The sequence below is a fragment of the Centroberyx affinis genome, unplaced genomic scaffold (genome assembly GCF_046629955.1).
Source record: "Centroberyx affinis isolate AG114_WGS23_722 - 3 ecotype Tasmania unplaced genomic scaffold, CSIRO-AGI_Caff_v1 ptg003324l_1, whole genome shotgun sequence".
NCBI classification, from domain to species: Eukaryota; Metazoa; Chordata; class Actinopteri; order Beryciformes; family Berycidae; genus Centroberyx; species Centroberyx affinis.
The window spans coordinates 195,295-216,640 of record NW_027281325.1 but is presented as its reverse complement, the minus strand read 5'-3'; the positions used below and the strand labels follow the sequence as shown (position 1 = coordinate 216,640).

At 41.9% G+C, this 21,346-nt stretch overlaps 1 protein-coding gene across 1 annotated transcript in view; it reads right to left on the bottom strand.

Moving 5' to 3' along the window:
* Nucleotides 1-21,346, bottom strand: part of kif20ba (kinesin family member 20Ba) — an 81,776-nt gene that overhangs the window by 36,939 nt on the left and 23,491 nt on the right. Inside the window, exons 21-30 of the mRNA XM_071538660.1 lie at nucleotides 20,401-20,832; nucleotides 19,121-20,003; nucleotides 18,724-19,081; nucleotides 15,099-15,237; nucleotides 13,594-13,716; nucleotides 12,034-12,094; nucleotides 10,421-10,546; nucleotides 9,496-9,626; nucleotides 7,758-7,913; nucleotides 6,412-6,594 (exon numbers count right to left, since the gene is read on the bottom strand). Of these exons, the coding sequence (XP_071394761.1) occupies nucleotides 6,412-6,594; nucleotides 7,758-7,913; nucleotides 9,496-9,626; nucleotides 10,421-10,546; nucleotides 12,034-12,094; nucleotides 13,594-13,716; nucleotides 15,099-15,237; nucleotides 18,724-19,081; nucleotides 19,121-20,003; nucleotides 20,401-20,832 (2,592 nt within the window). The remainder of the gene's footprint in view (nucleotides 1-6,411; nucleotides 6,595-7,757; nucleotides 7,914-9,495; nucleotides 9,627-10,420; nucleotides 10,547-12,033; nucleotides 12,095-13,593; nucleotides 13,717-15,098; nucleotides 15,238-18,723; nucleotides 19,082-19,120; nucleotides 20,004-20,400; nucleotides 20,833-21,346) is intronic.

Here is a 21,346-nt window from a genome sequence, read left to right as displayed (position 1 = left end):
TAACAAGTGCGTTACGATCTGAGCTGCCTGACGGCTGTTTTTATTTGCATGTGTTTCCTGGTTGGATCCACACGCAAAAGTTTATTTCTGTGTCTGTAGTTGCTGTGTAGACTGGAGACAAATTGCGTTTTCGCTCTGCTGATCAGATCTTCCATGTTTGTTGGGTGCATTTACACCTGATTTTACGCCTTTTTGCTCTATCCAATTACAGTCTGATAGCCGAGGATGCCTGTTAATGCCAAGTGTAAATGGGGTCTGATCACTCTATCAGAAGGCCTACTAAGGTAAGAAGATGTGTGTAGATATGAATCTAGATATGAATCTTTGCTGTGATACTTTGGTTTGTTCACCATGTGTGTTAAATGCCTGAATTGAATTGTTGTTAAATAGATTTTGATTATATTGTTGTTATAATTGTTGATATTGATATGGTTATGTACTGAAAACATTGGTTACTGATTGCAGTGTTACTTGAAGCATCGTATTGCTTTGGCAACACGGTTTCCTTTCCTATCATGACAATAAAGCTGATGTGAATCTTGAGTATGTGTATCTGTATTCTTGAACTATGTTGAATCATTTTAATGTCTGAATCCTGTATAAATGATAATTTAATTCAATGGATGCAAATTTAAATTGTGTGTTCGTGTGTGTCTGCATGTATGTGTAAGTGAACGCACCTGAGCAAATGTACCATACTTGTGTGTGAGCAAATACTGGTGGAGAGCCATCTATCACCTACGAGCCCTGCCACAGAAACCAGCAGGGAACTGACCCTTCCCAATACTTTCTGATAGAATGTTCATTAAGCTCATGTTGCCTGGCAACAAAAACAATACCGGTCTGTAAGCAGAGTTCTGGCTAATATTGCTTAGCAACAAAATTTGGTTCCAGGAAGTACAAACTAAATTATTGAACGCTTAAAATAGTTTCAGAACCCTCAATGTCGCAGCTATTACAGGTCCAAGGCTTTGATCGTGTTTGAATCTCTCTGCTGCATTTTGCTTTTCGGTTTTTCATGTCATTGTCATTGTCCATGTTATTGTAACTGCTCAGCCGTCCCAGTGGGGGATCCCTCTGTGACTCACCCCACCCAATGTTTCTTAACATTGTTTTTTGTTAATAAGGTTTCCTTGGAGGTTTTTTCTTGAATGCTTCAAGGGTCTAAGGCTGGTGGTGCTGCTAGGTTAGGCTATGCAGAATAGGTAGACTGTTCTGTGTTGCTAAAATCTGCTTTTGTGAGTCTTAGGTTTGGTTCTGCTTCTTTTTGTTTGTCCTATATCACTCTGTGGTTGATTGTTGATCAGTTAGATCTAGTTAGGCTCATTCTCTGTAAAGTCCTAGGGCTATAGAAATAAGTTTGAACTTGAACTTGAATATGAGTACAAATTTGTCTGTACGTGCAGAACAGGACATTACACGGAGGCCTAGTGAAGCGTTTCCCAACCCAGTCCTCAAGTTCTTAATCCCTGTCCTGAAGGTTTTTGTTCCATCTTTACTCTTGTACACCTGATCCAATTAAAGGCTACACACCTTCATGCCAGCCCTGTTCAGGTAGAGCTGTTTCTACTGCTCAACCAATCAGCATTAAAGGTCAAATTATACTTCTGCGTCGAATTGCCGCCATAGCTACAGCATAGAAGCCTACGGCGGTGAGAGTATTTACGGTTCTGCGTCGGTGATTCTGTGAGTAGATCACCAAAACACTAGACTTGTTAACACAGAAATAATAACAGACGTAATAGCGTTTGCAGGATTTTGGCTATAGAAAGTAGTACAATGCATTTCTCAAGGGAGAAAAACAGAAGCACATAAGACAGCCTGAGCCAGCACGCAAACCCAGGTAGTCACAATCAATATATCCAGGCAAGTGTACAAGACAACTTAATCACTAGAAAGCTGTGGAAAGGTTGGACTGTGTGTGAAATACATGATGGAACTGCCCCCAATGCACCATGACTATGGCCCCGAACCCTAATGTCACCCTGTAAAAATGAATCATATTGGATTTGAGTGACAAAAGTGGCATGCGGGATCCTGGGGCACAATCCGTTTTTGCCGTGGAGTGAAATACTGCCAAAAAGGTGAAACCAGGAATGTCTTTACATGTATAAATGAAATGAAATGACACATCTGCAGTAGATACTAACAAACTGCTATTGGTTTATGAAAGTGGCCAATACAATACGATGTGATTCAACATAGTGCAAACAGTTACATTTTACTTCTATAATTTTGCCACTGGTTGCAAGAAGGAATCTTTAGGCATAAATCAATCCAGTTGTGTGTGTGTGAGGAAGATGTATATTAAAATGATCTCTTACACATTTTGCTGACCATGATAACATCCTATTTGTAATCTCATTTGTTGATAATAAAAACAATGAATCAACTCAATATTCAACTCAGAATAATCCTTTCAAACAGGCCACCGTTGATTAATAATGCCTTGCTGTTACGTTTATGTATGGCTTCGGTAATCGCTTTTGACCGTACAGAGCTGCTGGCGAGTGGAGCGTGGAAGAACATCTTGAAAGCTTTTTCTAGCACTACTGCTGTCTCACAGTCTCATAGAATGGGTTGCAAGGTTAGTTCTGCTATCTGTAAATTTCACCGCTGCTCAGCAAGTTCTGCATATTCCCATCATGTTTTCCATTTTTACTATAAAAAAAACAAAACAATGTGGATCCACACTTGTGATTTATAAGTGTTTTGTGAGTTGTATGGTTGTAATGTATTGTCGGTTATCATCCTTGACAAAACAATGGGCAGAGGAGCAGGGTGGGGAGGGGGGAAAAGTTTGGTTTCTTTGAGCGGAGAGTGGAGGAAAGGGCTGACAACACCGGCAGAGAGAAGCATGTGGACTTGAAAGGAAGGAAACACAAGGAGTAAATTACATTATTAGGAGTCGGTTATGTTGTTTACATAAGGCTGTTATATTGTATTTACATATTCATGTTGTATTTATATTGGTGACATGTTGATCTTGTAACTGATGTCCCGGAATTCAGCACTTTATTCGTGTTTTATTTGCGTAAGCACTTTGGCACTTTATTTTTGTATGCAATTCTTTGATTGGGAAGGTCAACATTCATCCCCCCCCCCCCGTTTGATGTACCCTACCTAGGTGTTTTGTACTTAATAGTTTTGTATCGATGTCTGTTTTGTGTCTTGCCCTCCAACCAATTGCCCTCCAGGGACAAATAAAGTTATAGATAGTCATATCAGGCTTTCCAATAGAGAAGCCTGCATCGATATGGCTGCAATTCCCTCCCAACCTCTACCAGAAACAAGTTGCAGCCACATCCTAGACATTAAGCCCGCCAGATCGATTAAAATCAGTGAATTGTTGCCCGTACCCTTCACGCTCTGTGTGTTTTGTACTCATCCTTGGATAGCTGCGTAGCAACGATGGTAGCATATTTGTCATTATCAAAGCCACACAAAAGCGCAGTGTGGGCAAATTTCAAGAGTATAGCAAAATCTTGTCAAATTAAGGTATGTGGAACAGAGGTGTCACGGCTTCACGGCAACAATACTGAATCAGCTAAAAAAAGCATTCAGCTATTTCTGCAAACCAGGAAGATGACCTGGTAGGACAACATTTGTGCAGAAGCCGAACTGAGAAAATCGACATCAGTACCGTAGAGAGTAGGGAGTGACGGAAGTGATTCATTTTATCCATAACCTGCTTTAACATTTGTCACTTTTAGCACACGCTGAAAATTCCAACAGACATTTAGACCAAGCACTGAAAAGTCAACCATGACAAAATAGACTTCACATCCCAAGTTGCAGGCCCCGAGGAGAGAGGTTCTGTATGATGGTGCAGTGCCGGGTCTTTCGGGGGGACACCGCCCTTCACCCGGAGGACAAAAACATCGGAAAACATCCGCCCTGCTGAAGTGTCCTTGAGCACAAGACACTGAACCTACCAGCTCCCTATCTGTTCTGTAGTCGACCCTCTGTGGAATCTCCCTACAGGAATCAATGAAGTGTCACATTCTTATTACTGTGAAGTGCTTTGTGGGCGGATGAAGGGTTTTGAAGTGACTGTGTGTTTGATGGATAACCAGAATGAGTTCTAACACTGGCTTTTCCTTTTTAGTGGTTCTGAAAGGGATTCAATAGATATTGCTGGCTGAGAGATTCTTTCACCACCTTTCCTATCAAGGTCTAATTCAAGGTTTTGTTGTACCACCACACCCTGTTTACAAGCCAGGGAAAATCGTGGGGATTTGTCTGTATAGATTCAGACTCAGCGGTTTACACTCACCTACAGCAAAAGAAACACAGCTTCGAGGATCATAATGTACACAGAAGACGTATTCCTATTGAAGGCTTAGCTGATGAAGACTGTGATATACGGTTGATGAAATGTACTAACCTGGTTCCAGACTCCTGAATCGCGACCCGCCCACTCTTCAGATTTGGTCGAGCAATTCAGAGAGTCTGGTGTTGCCCTATGCAACTGCAATTTCTCGATTGGATAAACAATGGGGCCAATCAGTGCCTTTTTCGGTGGGATTAAAGTTTGGACCGTTGGTGCAACGGTTTTTCATTGCCGCTTCGGCGGAAGAATATTTGTTGAAATCACTCCTTAACCAACATATTGTCTTTGCAAAGACAATATTTTTGTCAAAAACGACCGATATTCTTGGTAAAGTTAGAAAATACACCCAGCATCAGTGTGACTAAAAATAACGTCAGAGCGGCAGGAAACGTCAGTCACTAGTGATTGGTTCAGGGAAACCCCACACAGAAAACAGATAACATGGAGGCAATCTCAGACTGAATAAAGGAGTGGGAACGAAATGGCCATTCAGTCTGAATATCAAGCTGGAAATGTACTTATTCTAAGTCGCTTTGGACAAAAGTGTCTGCTAAATTACATAATGTAATGCAATATACACTCACCGAGCACTTTATTAAGAACACCTGTAAACCTGCTTATTCATGCAATTATCCTATCGGCCAATCATGTGGCAGGCAGTGCAATGCATAGGATCAGGTAGATACAGGTCAGCAGCTTCAGGTAACGTTCACATCAAACATCAGAATGGGGAAAAATGTGATCTCAGTGACTTTGACCGTGGCATGGCTGTTGGTACCAGACGGGCTGGTTTGAGTATTTCTGAAACTGCTGATCTCCTGGGATTTTCAGACACAACAGTCTCTAGAGTTTACACAGAATGGTACGAAAAACAAAAAACATCCAGTGAGCGGCGGTTCTGCGGACGGAAACGCCTTGTTGATGAGAGAGGTCAGAGGAGAACGGCCAGACTGGTTGGAGCTGACAGAAAGGCTTCAGTAACTCAGATAACCTCTTTACAACTGTGGTGAGCAGAAAAGCATCCCGGAATGCAACACTTTGAACCTTGAGGCGGATGTAGCTTTGGTGGCCGGTTGCCACTGAGCTGAAAGCTGATACCTACCCAGTATTAGTATGGTGTTCCTAATAAAGTGCTCGGTGAGTGTACATCAAACTGGAGCTACTTTAACTAAACAGAGGAGGGGGGGGGGGGGGGGGACTGCGACATCACCTGTCCGCTACGTATAACACTCATAACATCAGATCTTGGAGATTCACAAACACAGCAGCTTACTCCCATTCACAACCTGGAGGAGGGACGTCACCACAGGAGCAAAACTGTGTTTCAGCATCTTACCACGGCAGTTTCACACCTATTCACACCTCCACTCATGTGACTAACAACTCTCACATGACTGTCATGTGACCTCAGTGACTCACATGTGACTGTACGGTGTGAATCACCCACAGAGGTTAAATGAAGGGCAATTCCCCACCACTAAGCAGAACTGATGAAGCCTCTCAGATGAGTGGTGAAACATCTTCAACTCTTCATTGTAAGTCCAGTGGATTTTTTTAAAATGTATTTTTCTTTTCTTTTTTTGGACATCCTGGGGATTGTTACATGAAGAGCCATGTGCTCTGAAACATTATAGCACCTGGCCATGATATAACCCAAAAATCGGCGATTCTCCTATCTCCTATCACAATTCTCCTATCTCCTCTACTGGAGCACTGGAGCAACAGATAACAGAGAATCACAGATTTTTGGGTTATATCATGGCCAGGGAGCAACACAACCCAAGCTACTATCAAAGTTCAACATCACTTTAAGGAACATTGAGACCCTTTTTCCCATCCCATGTCTCAGTTGTCCCTTAGGCTTAAACAACATTCTTTAACCTGTCTCTTCCCTCCCTCTTCCTTCATCTCCATCTCACCTGTCATGACTGAAGTAGATTTAACAGGTAAAACCAAAAAAGAATCTGAGCTTTCACCTGAATTCACATGGTCAGTCTACTTCACGGAAAGAGCGGGCAGTTCTGATAACTGTCACCTTCATTATGCCGTCCCCAGGTCTGTTCCTGTCTTTATGTCACACTGACCTCTTGTGGCGGTTGGGTGTCAGTGTGGCGCAGTTGCTGGATGAGTTTGTCTTTGTCTGCGTTGCTGGAGAGAAGCTTCTGGAGCTGGACCTCCAGCGCTGCGACCAGACTGTTTCTCTCCTGCCTCCAACTCTCCATGGTCTGCTCCTTCTCGGCCAGCTGGGACGACAGGGACTCCTGCGAAGAGGGAAATGTACGTGTAAAAAACAGAAGTGCTGGAGGTGTGTGTATGTGTGTGTGGGAGAGAGGATGCATAGAGAGAGAGATTGTGTAAAAACACATGGTGAGACGTGATGTGTGTGTGGAGAGAATTAGAAAGTGAGAGGGATTACAGAGTAGGTGAGAGAGAGAGAGATACATGTAACACATGGTGAGAGGGGATATGTGAGTGTGTGTGTGTGAAGAGTGCGAGAGCGAGAGAGAGGGAGAAAGCCAGAGAGGATGAGAGAGAGAGAGACAGAGGGAGAAAGACAGAGAGTAAGAGAGTGGAAGAGAGACAAAGAGAGAGGAAGAGAGAGATGGGGCTACGGTGGGAAAGAGGAATTATGTGTGATAGTGTGATTGAGAAAGAGAGAAAGCAGTAGAGTGTGTGTGTGTGTGTGTGTGTGTGTGTGTGTGTGCGCAATGAGGGGTTAAGTGCTCCAGTGGAGCTGCTCATCAGCCAACAGTAGCAGACTGTTAGAAGCTCCCAGTGACAAACAGAGAAGACTGTGGTTGTACTGGTCAGCGTTACTCACTCACTTTCCCCACCCATGTCAGGCCAGGGATTCATACCAGTGACTGCAAATAACATTTATTTTTATTATCGATTATTTTTTTTAGATTAATTGACTGATCTACAAAATGTCCAAAACAATGACAAATGTCCATCACAGGTTACCAGAACCCAAAGCAATGTCTTCAAATTTCTCACTTCGTCTGACCAGCAGCCAAAAAAACACCTAGCATTCATTTTATGAGAAAAGCAGCAAATCTTAACATTTGTGAAGCTGTAACCAGAAAATGTTCGGTATTTTTACTTGATAAATAAATATATTTTACAAAACGTTTAATCAAGTATCAAAATGACAATCGATTAATTTTCTGTAGATCAACTAATCGATTAATTAACTAATCATTTCAGCACTACCGGTGACAATCCGGTCACAAGCAAAAGTAAACCGTCAGTAAACCTCATTGATTCTAGACACATATGAACAGGATGATTTCTGCTTTAATCAAGGGTACAACAGGCTAATAGCTAATTTCATCCACTTGAAATACGTGCTATCATATGTTCTAACAAGGCAGCGTTCCAATACAAAACACAGCATTCGGTTCAAGTCTTGGGCCGCTCTTACCAGCTGGCTCTGCTGCCGAGCGTGGCGTTCCCTGTCATCAGCAAACTTCCTCATCTCCTGGTTCCGCTTGTCCTCCGCTTCTTTAGCTTGGCCAATCAGAGCCATCTTCTCCTCCAGCCACTTCCTGCGGTCAGCTTGGTGCTTCTCGGCAGACAGCTGCGCACACACACACACACACACATACCATTGGTTATAACCAGGGCTTGAAATTAACATCCGCCAACCCGCCAAATGCAGGTAAAAATTTACTGTGGCAGGTAACATTGTAAAGTTACTTGCCAATTTGGCTGGTGATGAACCAAGCTCTAAATATTTGAAGCAGGCTGTGTGGTAGAATCGATTGCACGAGATCGCGAGTATACAAAGCAGTGTTGCCAACTTGGCGACTTTTCAGACCCCCCTGGTGACTTTATTTCTCAAAAGCGTCTAGTGATAAATCTGGTGACTTTTTCTGACCATGGGAAGCAATGTTAATGTGTTGAATCCCAAAGCATTTGGCAATAAATTGGTACGGCTGATGCCGGTTTTCTCTACTTGCTTGTCTAATCCAGAGAGTTCTGATGATCACACTGTTTCCCACACACAGCATAGCTCCTCCCTCTGCTGAGAGCAGGGACTGTAGGATAGGGTCCACTTGTAATTGCTACCGGCGTACACCGAAACTGGCCCGGGTGGGCAGAGACAGCACTTATGCAGCCGTGGCGTGCATAAAAAGTACAGCATTATTGATATGCAAATTATCGTATGACGTCATCTGGCGACTTCTAGCGACTTTCTGAGCAACACTGAGGATAAAATGAAAACAAAGGAGGGGAGAAGGCGAAAATGAGGACATTTAATGCCAAATGGCGATTGGGTCGTGAGTGTCAAAGACCACGAAAACTGCGAAGAGCCACCTCCAGAACTTGACAATCAAGCCAAGACAGGTGTTTTGGAGGACAGTGTCGCCGTTAAGAGCCTCGTATCGATGAAATCCACGCAATTTGAAATCAACGCAATTTATGAATATCAGTGAAATACTGTAATTTATAGATTTATTATGCTATATCTGTTATTTTTAGTAATACTTATGCTTAAATTAACCCAGTGGCACTCATAATCTGGTTTATTTCAAGAAAAACATTTTGGCTAGTGGAAATTCCGATTGGCTGGTAACTTTAAAATCTAGTACCCATATTGGCTGGTGATCAAAAAGGTCCTGGTTATAACCCATCTTTAAACACAGTATACAGTCACTGAAGGGAAGATGGTTAAAGACCAGTTTAGCAGTTCCTCACATAGCAACCAACAAATATGAAGACTGGTATAATGTATTACATTTTCATTTACCCTTTTTATAATGATTGAATTTAAATCTGTCCATTGTGAGGGATCTCTGTAGAGCTAGACACAAAATGACACTGACAAAAAGTTAATGCCATTTTTTTTTTATGGGCTGGAAATTGGAATTGCGATATGAATTGCATTATGGGCAGATACAGCTTTTTCTACACTTCTTTTTCAGCATTTGAATGGGGAAAAAAAAAAAAATGTTAATGCTTAGGATTTGCTCTGACAAAGATGAAGGATTTTCAACATGATGCAACTGAATTTGTCACACACATTTCTAGTTGGAGGTGTGCTGGTCAAATGCCCATCAATCGGGGGTTGGTGTGTATGTGTGTGTATATGTGCGTGTGTGTGTGTGTGTGTGTGTGTGTGTGTGTCGGGGGATTTAAGAAGCACCTCCCTTCAGTACCTTCAAGCTGTCCTGAGCCCGGGCAGCTTCCTGTTTGGCCAGTTTGAGGTCATCTGATTGGCTGTCTCTCTGAGGGGGCGTGCCTTTCCCGCCGTCTTGCTCGTGTAACATCGTTTTCAGTTTCTCCACCTCTGAAATGGTGGGAAGAGGACAAGACAACGACGAGATGAGACCCTAGTGTCAACACAATCCATCACAAAGTTTTCACGCCAGAGGTTTTGATGCTAAGAAATTGGCACCAGTTCCCTCTTAGTGTTTTAGGCTGAAAAACACTGAACATTCCCTTTAAGTAGGGCTCGGTGATATGGTTGAAATCAATATCACGATAATCGTAAGGATTTTTCTCGATATCAATATATATATCACGATATGGTTCATTTATGCAAAATCACGTTAAATAATCAAATTAATGTTCATCTCATTGAACCGAATGGTAATGTTAGGTGTGATGTCAAACAAAACAGAAATATTCAAATAATATTCCAACCATACCTCATTTTATGAGTTTTTAAGTAAAATTTGCTTGTCATCATCAATTTAGACAGCAGAAATGTGTGTCACGATATTAAAATATCTTCATATCATCACGATATGATTCCACTGAAAGACGACAAACAATAATATTGAATTATCGCCCAGCCCTGCCTTTAAGCATGCATGCATTTCCTCATTCAAGCACACATTTGCAGACACAAAATGATACCTGCTGTCTCTGGCATATACTGCTATTATTTGACATTATTATTATTATGTTAGACTGCTAAATTCAACTACATCTCTTTTTATGCTGCAAATCCTGTCCTTAGTGTTGTAAGCCTTTAACGGGCGGCGATAAAAAGAGCAGCATTGCAGGAAGTGGGAGGGGAAGATCATTCCGACCGACACTAGCGCTCGGCGGGTGTTAATTTCGGACCCTGTTCCTTACCATCGGTTAGTTCCTGGATGAGGTCTAGTTTCTCCTCCAGGACCTGCTCCATCTGCTCCTGCGTCTCCTCCTGCTCCGTCAGAGCCAAACGCATATCCTCCAACACACGCTGCTTGGCTTCCAGGTCTGGAACAAACACACACACACATACACAGAGTAAAAAGATAGTCTTTGTTTCTACTATATTTCATATTTTAGAATAATAGCAGAGACATAAAAACTATGAAATAACACAAATGCAATTATGCAGTGACTAAAAAAGCGTTAAACAAAGCAAAACTATCTTATATTTTAAATTCTTTAAAGTAGCCGCCCTTTGCCTTGATGGAAAGGCAAAGGCTTTGGAAAGAAATTCATACATAGGATCAACTTCACTATTTATTTACTTCACTATTTTATTTAAGAAACAAATTTCAGCAGAAGCCTTTAGATCAAAATGGCTTTAAGGGAATGAAAAACAGAGAACACTCAGTCAGTGTCCAAACTTTTGTCTGGTAGTGTACAGCTAAAAAACAACCAGTCACCCTGGCCCCTACAGGGCAATATATTTAGTGATTATATATTGATCCCTGAGGGAGAAATTCATCTTTTCACCTCCTCTCCACAGGGAGGTCAGAGGTCAGACACAGAGCAGAAGCCCTGGAGCTGGATCAGTGTTTTACTCAAGGACGCTTAAAGCAGAAAGGACACTTGGGGTCCTGGTGGATTGAATCTGGGACCTTCTGCTTACAGGACAGTCTCTCTAACTGTGAGGACACCCTGGAAGTGTTCTGCTGCACCCACATAGCATCGGAAATATATGGGGAAACGGCCCAAGAAATCTCAGAATGCAGGCTGGGGGGGGGGGGGGGGTGAGAAATTGTCCCAATATATATATAATAATTTTAGATTTACCAATTTAGGTCAATATCATACGTTAAACCATCCTTTTATTTGGTAATTGGCTACCGATTTAATTTAATTTCCATTTGCTTTCTCTCTCACACATACAGTTGGTATTCTGTGCACATGCAGATGGTTGTACACTTCTCTTTGGAATAGCATTAATATGGCTTTTTATTTACTCATGTTGGCACAAGTGAGGGATCATGTATTTTAATCTGGGCTCATATCAGGTTAAAAACAGCAACATTTTTGCACCAATTACAATTTTTGAAAAGTGGCCCCTAAAGTTTACAAATGTCCCTAGACTTTAATTTCCTACACTGCATCCACAGACAGATTTGTACTCCTATACTAAGACAAACTCAGAGAATTAGAACTATGAAGACCGTGACACTGAGCCGGGTGAAACTACTTCCAGGTTTGAATCAGGTTTTTCAGTTTGTAAACAGTAATTCAGTTTGCTCTCCCTGGAACAAAGCTTTGTTGCATTGCAGTGGTAGCAAGCACTCTGCTTTATTGGCTGGCATTGTATTTGTTGCCAGGTATCATTCGCTTATTGATCATTCATATCATATCACAAAGTATTGGGAAGTGTCAGGGCCCTGCTGACTTCAAAGGCAGAACTCTACACAGATGTAGGCAAAATGCATTTCTTCTAGTGAATCCCCCCACACACACACACACACACACACACACACACACACACACACACACAGTTGTTCTCTTACCTTTGCAGGCCTTCTGATAGAGCTGCACTGTCTGATCAGACTTGGAGTCAGAGGACTGTTCCTGAATGGAGGGATACAAAAAGGAAGGAGAGAGGGAAGAAGAGATAGAGTTACACAAGGATATAGGGAGAGAGCAAAAAGGTGACAAAAGGGTTTTAATTTGAACAAATCTTTCCATTGCATTTAAAAAAAAAGAAAAAAGAAAAAACTAAGCGTCCCCAAGGTTTTTTCTGGTAGAAAAGCTATGGCAAAGCTGTAGGAAGCGCTCTTTCAATGAATGAAGCTCTTAAGTGCAGTGAGGAAAAAGGCTGCTTTGTGTTTTCTATCTGTGACATTTCATCATTCAACTGGCATTTGATTAAGTATAGCATGAAATAGGTGAAATATTGAAATAGACAGTAATTCTTATCATCTTTAAATAATTTGTAAAAAAAAAACCCAAAAACAAAACAAAACACCAGTGCTTGGATAAAGAAGCCTTGTGAACACAAACATCCTTACATTTTTCATGATGACCTTGTGCTACAAAGTTACAAAGCAAAAACATATGAAGTAGAAAAAACATTCAACTGAAAAAATGGATTGAAACTGAAAAGGTGGAGATAGAGAGATTGAGAGTGTGTGTGGAGGCAGAGGAAAGAGTGTGGGTGAGGAAGTGTTTTTATTAACTCCTGTGGCATGTGCTTCATCTCTCAGCCCAGATCTAAGGTGACTTTCTGTCCAGTGGAAAAGTATCAATATGTCTCATTGAAAACTCCAAATAGCACATGTTAGTTTCAGGATTGGTTATAAGGTCTGATATCGTTTATTGCAGGTTTAAGTTGTAGTGTAATATGGTTTAGTTTACAGTCACATTACACAGGTGCTATCTGGATACATCTGGAAGAAGTGTGGCCTTGTGAAAAAGCCTGATTCTATCACTGCTATTGTCTTGTCTCAATGTGACTTTAGTTGAGATAGTATCTTAGACTGTTCATATCTACAGGATGTAACTTGTATCTGACAACAATGTGGCGTCATATCTGTTTTTGTACCTACACTTCTCCCGCTTGTTTCCAGCACAGTTGGTTATGGTATGTACCTTTGAGTTTTGCCTGAATTGAATACCAATCAAGTCTGGTATTTGGGCTGTGGCGCTAAACTTATAACAATTTTCTCTTGTCCTGCGCAATATGCCAACATTGACAAATTCTGATTTGAGCGTTCACATGTAGACTAGGTCACATGCCTTGGTATCTGATTTTATAGCTCATATCCACCATGTGGTCCAGATGGGAATTGAAAAAAAATGTGACTCCATGCAGCATTTTGCTATTCACACTGATTAGAAAACATCAGATACATGTCACATACAAATGGAAAAAAATCTGAATTGGGAAACTTTCAACAAAACAACTTTTCACCTCTTTTCTATAGCTTGTTGTCAAAGTCCACTCCTGAACAAAGCTCCTCCCACTCTATTCAGTAGCTTTTTATTTTTTTAAAACTAGCTTGGCTCCTCCATCGCCGTTTAAAACAAAATGTTGAGTCATATGTGAGTTGGATTGCACAACAACGTACTGTTCTGAGCTGCTGGATGGTCCTGTCTCTGTTGGCCAGGTCAGACTGAAGCTGCTTCCTGGATTTCTCCACATCGGATAGCTTCTGCTTCAGACTTTTCTCCTCGTCTCTCATAGTCGAGATCTTCAGGAAACACAATCAATTCATAAATCAGTCAGTCTCAGTCTACATAGCGTGTTTCTTTAAAAAAAATAGAAATGACAGGAGGCAAACAAATGGTGACGCAACATTATAGAAATATTCAGCAAAAGCCATTAAAGGTAAAACATGACAGGAGAATCCAGAATAGAGCAATCATTGGCAATAACCTCCCCACTCCCCTCTATTTGTAGCAAATGCCAAAGTCTGCTCTATCTTTTGAAGGCCGCACATTATAGAATTCAAGTTTTCCTCCCTTTGTATCCATATATGATCAAAGATGTTTAATGAAGTTAAATGAAGATTGTTAAAATGTGATTCTGTTTGAATGATTACATTTAAAGTAAAGTGCATTTTCAAATATCCATTCTTTTTCAAGGAAACGCATCATAACTTGACTTGGCCCTGATTGAGTGAAATCCATCCAATCAGGCCAGTTTGCAGCATTTGAAGTGGAAAGCCTCCACTCAGCAGGGCCACGTTCAAGCCTTGCACCGTTTTGCTACGGTGCAAAACGTTTGCTTCCAACGGTGTGAAACGTTTTGCACTGGCTTTTTTAGGTAGGTTTGAAACAGTTTGGGGTGATTTCATTGGGTACATACAAATGCCTGTCATGCGTCATCACCGTCAGTCAATAGCAACCCGTAATAACAAACGCTTTGCAACAGGATGTTCGAATGGATGTTTAAAGTTCCTGCTTCCTACATTTTGGGGCGATTGAACGCACCCCAGGTTTACATCAATTGAATAACAGGAGCTGCTGCTGTCAGCCAATCAGGGTCCAGTATTGTGAGGACTCAGTCTTCACATTCATTCAGTTTAACTCATTCAATTAAACTTTTAACTAAACAACAATTATTTCCAAAACATCATAAACAGATTATTCTCATCCTGAGCCATAGTAAATTTGAAAACAGAATCATGAAAAATTAATGATATGGGACCTTTAATAAGAGGCAGAGAAGAGCCAAACGGGGGTGCATTATGTAGAATTTGCCCTAGGTACCAAATCAACAAGCTGCTACACAGTACTACCTGAGTCTACTACTTTAAAATGCTGTCCATGATGAAGAAATAATCAGTGATAATGATAATAAATAATTTCTTTGTATAACAATTCCTTTAACAAAGTGCTGTAAAATCAACAAACAACGCAAAGGTGCAATCGGCTACAGTAAGTACTGCTGTTTTTTTTCCACCCACATTCAGAAACCATACTGCAACCCCCAAAAGTAAACTAACAATATCACTACTGCATACTGAGAGCAATGCAATCTTATCACTTGAATGCTTATGGAGGGGAGTTTTCACTCGTGTCTTAAAAGGAAGATAGGACTTGAATAATTAGGAAGCGGCAGTGTTTGTACCTCCTTCTGGACCTGCTGTATCTGTTTCTTGGAGTCGGCGAGTTTCTCTCTGAGGTCTGAAGTGTCGTCTTCTTTCCTCTGGAGGTCGAGGCTAACGCTCTTGACTTTGTCTGAGTCCTGCTTGGCGCTTTCCTTTAGCCTGGGCGAGGGAGACACAGGAAGATAATACTGAACTGCTAGTATTTCAGAATGACAGGATAATACACTCCGGCACAGAAAAAGTGCTTTTCAGATTGTTTAATAGAGTTTTCTCTGGCGCTCACCACGGGACTGGGAGAGGGACACAGGGGAAGGTGATACAGAACAACTTTATTTCACAGCGACAGGGTGCTATATTCTAGCATAGAATGATTGTTTTCTGAGTGTTAAAATAGACCACATCTTCTCTGGCACAGTGTTTCAGCATGGGAGAGAGACACGGTGGCACATAGTACAGAAAGACTGCTTTCCAGTGTTTAATTGTTTTCTCTGGAACTCACCACGGGACTGGGAGAGCAAAACAAGCAAGATAATATAGAACAACTGTATTTCAGAATTACAGGATAAAATCTAATGTAGAAAGACTGCTTTCTGATGGTTAAATAGACAGAGAAATAATATATAGAGCTGGATTACATTGGATACTTTCACCAAAAGATGAAATTCCATTTCAATGTCACCCCTCTGCAAATGGTGTATGGATTTGAAAAGTTAAAAGAAGAAGAAGAAGATGGAGGATTGGTATAGACTAGAGCTGCAACGATTAATCGATTAGTTGTCAACTATTAAATTAATCGCCAACTAATTTGATAATCGATTAATCGGTTTGAGTAATTTTTTAAGAAAAATAAGTCAAAATTCTCTGATTCCAGCTTCTTAAATGTGAATATTTTCTGGTTTCTTTACTCCTCTATGACAGTAAACTGAATATCTTTGCTATTGTTTTGGTATATATTGTGATCAACATCTTGACTATTTTCATCTACACTGAACGTTCCACCTGAAATTAAATACTTTAATGGTGCCAATATTCTACAGTTATTTATTGTGAAGACTAAAATAGCAATATGTGATTACCCACAATTAATTGTGCACCTCTAAGTACAGAATGACTGCTTGCCAGATTGTTAAACAGCGTTCACTCTGGTACACAGCACAGGACTGGGAAGGACACAAGGGAAGATAAGAACAACTGTATTTCACAATGACAGCATAATATGTCCTCAGACAGAAGGACTGCTCTCTCACTTGGCGCTGGCGCACTCTTCCCGTATGGGAGGAGGACAAGGAAATCCATAGTATACAAAGACAAAATCCTCTGCCTCATCACAGGACTGGGAGAGGGAAAGATAATACAGAACTGTATCTCACAATGACAGTATAACATATTCTAGTATTAAAAAAAAAATGCTTTCTTTGATTGTATTTCAGATTGTTTAATGGAGTCTTGCCTGATACTCAACTCAACTCACTCAGATAATTTTGAAATATGCATGATTTGATTAGGGAAAACAAAAAAGCAGGATAAAAGCAGGAAAATAGTAATCTATCATTAAAAATGAGTAGAGTTATATGTCCCAAAAAGTAATGATATCCTGAAAAAAGCTAAGGGGAAAAAATGCATGCAATACATAATCTGTTCTAATAAAGAAAGACTTCGATCTCAGGGATTAAGTTTGCCTGGTTTTCTCCTTCAGTCTGGGGGAAAAAGGGCTAAAACAAAGTAATGCTGATCCCTAGTGTCCCACTGATGAAAGTGTTCACCTGCTTCTCCTGTTTTCAGATAAACTACTCTCATGTGGGGCTGACAGAGCTACCAACAACATTAATCCTAAATGAATTCGGCAAGGGCGCCCCACTGCTAGAAAAAACACAAAAATAGTGAAAATGTATTATCTGCCTTTAATATTGAAGACAAATAAACTGACTCTGGGAATAAGACCAGAGTCCGAAAACCAAGATCACTTCCAACCGCACTGCTGCAAAACAATTTAGGGGAGTGTTTCCACTGGCAACGACAAACCCCACAGCCTCTTCCCTTTACTTTGTCCATTTATCTGATGTGCTTATCCAGAGAAACTTACAATGAGTGCAACAGTCGAAGAAGCTTCAATTCTTAGCTCGTCACCATTACAAGCAACCAATATTAAGGAGTGTAAGGGTCGAAGCCGCATCAGCCACAATGAAACTAACTTTTTACCACATTGTGATTGCCACAGCGCTGTGGTCTTCAAGAGGAAAACTCAGGTCAGTCAGTCAGGCTGAGGCACTTCACTCCTCTATACCACAGTGCTATCAAACACTGTCCAATGAATCTTAACACCAATAACTGAATGAAAAACATTAAAAGAAATAGGCCTATATTTTGTAAACTCCCATAGTCTGTTTCTCATATGTAAATAAACCCACTAGAGCTGCAACGATTAATCGATTAGTTGTCAACTATTAAATGAATTGCCAACTATTTTGATAATCCATTAATCGGTTTGAGTAATTTTTTAAGAAAAATAAGTCAAAATTCTCTGATTCCAGCTTCTTAAATGTGAATATTTTCTGGTTTCTTTACTCCTGTATGACAGTAAACTGAATATCTTTGGGTTTTTGACAAAACAAGACATTTGAGGACGTCATCTTGGGCTTTGGGAAACACTGATCCACATTTTTCACCATTTTCTAACATTTTATAGACCAAACAACTAATCGATTAATCAAGAAAATAATCGACAGATTAATCGACAATGAAAATAATCGTTAGCTGCAGCCCTAAAACCCACATGACCCACAAGAAGGTAGGCCTATGTCATCTATGAGTTTGCATGGAAGTGTATGGCGATGCATATAACTAAAGCTTTTTTATGATTCTAAGACAACACATACCGTCACACTTTACAATAACACCACATTGTCACATCAGCAGTGCGTCTATGCATGAGACTGCTTGCCCATCTCAATTTCACAAGCTCTCCATCCAAATTATATTATTTGCACATTGTAATTAAATTTTTAAATTGTTGTTTACATTCTAGCAAGCCAATGCCATCGCTACAAATGTTGCCTGGGTCCAGACCTTTGAATCCGCCCACTCCACTGAGTTGACTGATTCTGGTCTGGCATCGTGACATGAAACAGTGGTTTCTCGGTTGAAAAATGATCAGTCCAATGAGCGCCGGGGGGGACTAACGATTAGCCAATCAGAGCCACGGGCGGGACTAACGCCGTTGTCAAGCTGTTGTCAAGCTGTGTGCCGGAACCAAGGAGGAGTAATAACAACAATGGCGACCGCTATAGACAAGATAGACGCTGCTATCCAGGCTGTTCTAAATCCATTAAAAGTACCAATTACTTTGAAACCCGAACAGCACTCTGCTTTGAAGGCATTTATTCAAAGGGGAGATGTTTTTTTCGCATCAGTGTCGACTTAAAATGACATTAGATTCAGGCGGATACGTTCGTCTCTAGTGACTGGTTAGGGAAAATCGAATCCCCCTCCCCCACAGAAATCGGTTAGAGTGGAGGCAATGTCAGACTGAAGATGGAAATGGAGTGGAACGAGTTGACAATTCTGTCTGATATCAGGCTACACCTTGTGAGAATTTGGCTGGTTGTAATTTCCCACCCTGTTCCCGTAACAGAACTGAAGGTTTACCTGCTGATCTCCTGCGCTCTCTTCTCCAGCTCAGCGTCCTTCTGAGCGATGGCCTCCTCCGCCACCGCCAGCAGCTCCCTGCGCCTCTCCACCTCCCTCCGCCGGGCCTCCTGCACCGCCTGGCTCTCCTCCTCCTCCCGCCGCTCCTGTGCCTCTCTCAGGCTCTTCTGCAGGGACGCCACCTGAGCCTCCTTTTCCGCTAGCTTTTTCTGCAGCTCAGCCTCTTTCTCTGCAGATGTTTTCTCTTTCTCCTCTAGTTTCCTCTCCATCAGTTCGTCCTTCTCTTTCAGCAATCTCTCCGTCTCTGCCATTCTATCGGCCAGTGAAGAAGCTAGCTGGCTGCTAGCGGCTTTTGAGGCTACAGCCGCCTCAGTGTCCACCTCAGTTTCACCTGGACACTCCTCCTCCTCTTCCATGTTGGCGATCTTTGCCCTCAGGGATGCAACCTCAGCCCGGAGGTCAGAGTTCAACTTCTTGAGATCGTCCTCGGCAGCAGAGTTGGAGGTATCGTTGATCTCGCCCCGAGCTTTGCATCTAGCCTCCTCCAGTTCGGCCCTGAGCTGCTCTGAGGTCTGCTCTTGCTGGTGGAGCTTCTGTTTGAAATGATCTAGCTCCTGGTCCAAGGTTGCTTGTTGCTCGCTGAACTTGTGTTTGAACTCCTCCAGCTGCTGTTGTGATGTCGCCTCCTGTTCTCTCAGCTTCTGTCTGAGCTCCTCTACCTGCTTATCTGAGGTCTGCGTCTGTTCCTCCAGTTTTGATCTCAGCTGTTGCAATTCTTGTTCGGAAACTTGTTCCTGCCGTTCAAGCTTTCCTCTGAGCTCATCCAGTGGTTGTTTCGAAGTTGCATCTTGTTCCTGAAGGGTCTTTCTCAGCTCTTCGAGTTGCTGCTTTGAGGCCAGCTCTTGGTGGTTCAGCTTCTCAGTGAGCTGTTCAAGCTGCTGGTCTGAGGTCAGCTGTTTGTGGGCTATCTGTTCTTTTGCCTGTGCCAGCTCACGCTCCAGCTCCAGTATCTGCCTCTGCTTCCTCTCATTCTCCTCCTTTTCCTCGGCCAGACCCTTTCTGAGCTCAGATAGCTCCTCTTTCAGCCTATCACTCTCCCTCTCAAGTCCAGCTGATGCTGCAGACGTCTCCAGTTCCTGTTTGAGGCTGTGAACTTCCTGGGCCAGGGAGAGGATCTGGGCAGTTTTCTCCTGGACCTCCTTGGTGTGTTTGTCCAGTTGGGCCTGGGCAGCCTGGAGGTCGACTGAGGCTCGCTCGGCTCTTGCTGTCTGGTTGGTCACCTATGGAAATAAAATGCAATTCTCTTTCACTCTTATGCAGATAATACAAAACTTTACATAGCAATAAAACCTGCTGAATCTTGGACACCAACAGATGCATGATAAACAACTTCCTTATAGACAAAACTGAAAAAATCAGGGTCTGAAAAAATCTTCATCAGGGTGACTACAGGTTTCTGGAAGTGAGACTTTTTAAGACCTTTTTAATGTCAATAGATATCACATTTAACATGAATAGAGTATACATCTGCCTAACAAAGGAGATTTCTCATCAGAAAAAGGTGAACCAAGAAAGACAAAACAATTTTAAGACCTGGATTTTATCCATATGTGCAGTCACCCTCATTCTGTTTTGTGGTGAATTTGACCAAAAGGTTTAAATGATATTGTGGCCCACCTCTCTCTCGGTGGCCTCCAGTTTGCCAGTCAGCTCTCTGGCTTCCTCTCGGAGCGTGTCAGCCTCCTGCACCCTTGTCGCTCTCTCCTCAACCAGCCTGCTGATCTCCTCCCTCTCCGCCTGTAGAGCATACTGTGCCTCCTCCTTGCCTCTCTTCTCCTCTCCCAGAGAGGCAAGTGTCTCCTTTCTGCTTTGCTTCTCCTCTGCGAGAGCTGCCATGGCCTCCTCCTTGGCTCTTCTTTCTTCTTCGAGGGATGCTAGCACCTCCTCTTTGCTTCGCTTCTGCTCCACTAGTGCGGCGACAGTCTCCTCCCTGGCTTTCCTCTCCTCGTCCAAGGAGGCCAATGCTTCCTCTTTTCCCATAGTCTGGTACTCCAAAGCTGCCAGGGCATCTTCTCTGGCTCTCTTCTCCTTCTCAAGAGCAGCGAACGCCTCCTAGTTGATAGGTGTACCAATTAACTTTTACAATCATGAGCAAATATCCTAAAAGAGCAAAGATCCTAAAAGGATATCACACACAAGCAAGTGTTGAAACAAGCGATCACACATAAGCACATCACTCAAGTGTGCACATGCAAATTTCTGATTTGAGTCAGATTTCATGAGGCCAAATTTTTACTTTAATGTTTTCTTAACTATGCTCTATTACGATGGGGACTATATCCAATTTTCCACCTGACTTCTAGTGACCAGTTAAATGAATAAATGTGTGCCCATCTATCTCTCTCATCATTTCATGAGCCGTAAGGTCCAAGAAAGCAGTTATTGGGGCTGTTCCTACATCCAGTCCATCCAAAGTGACGTCCTAATGCTAGGGCCAGCTCAAAGCGTGTATAATATGGGATTAAATTAATTTCATTTAATCCCTTATGATTTGTTTGAACTTAAAGCCTAATTTACAGTTCCTCTCTCAACACAAATTAAAATATAGTATATACGAAGCTCA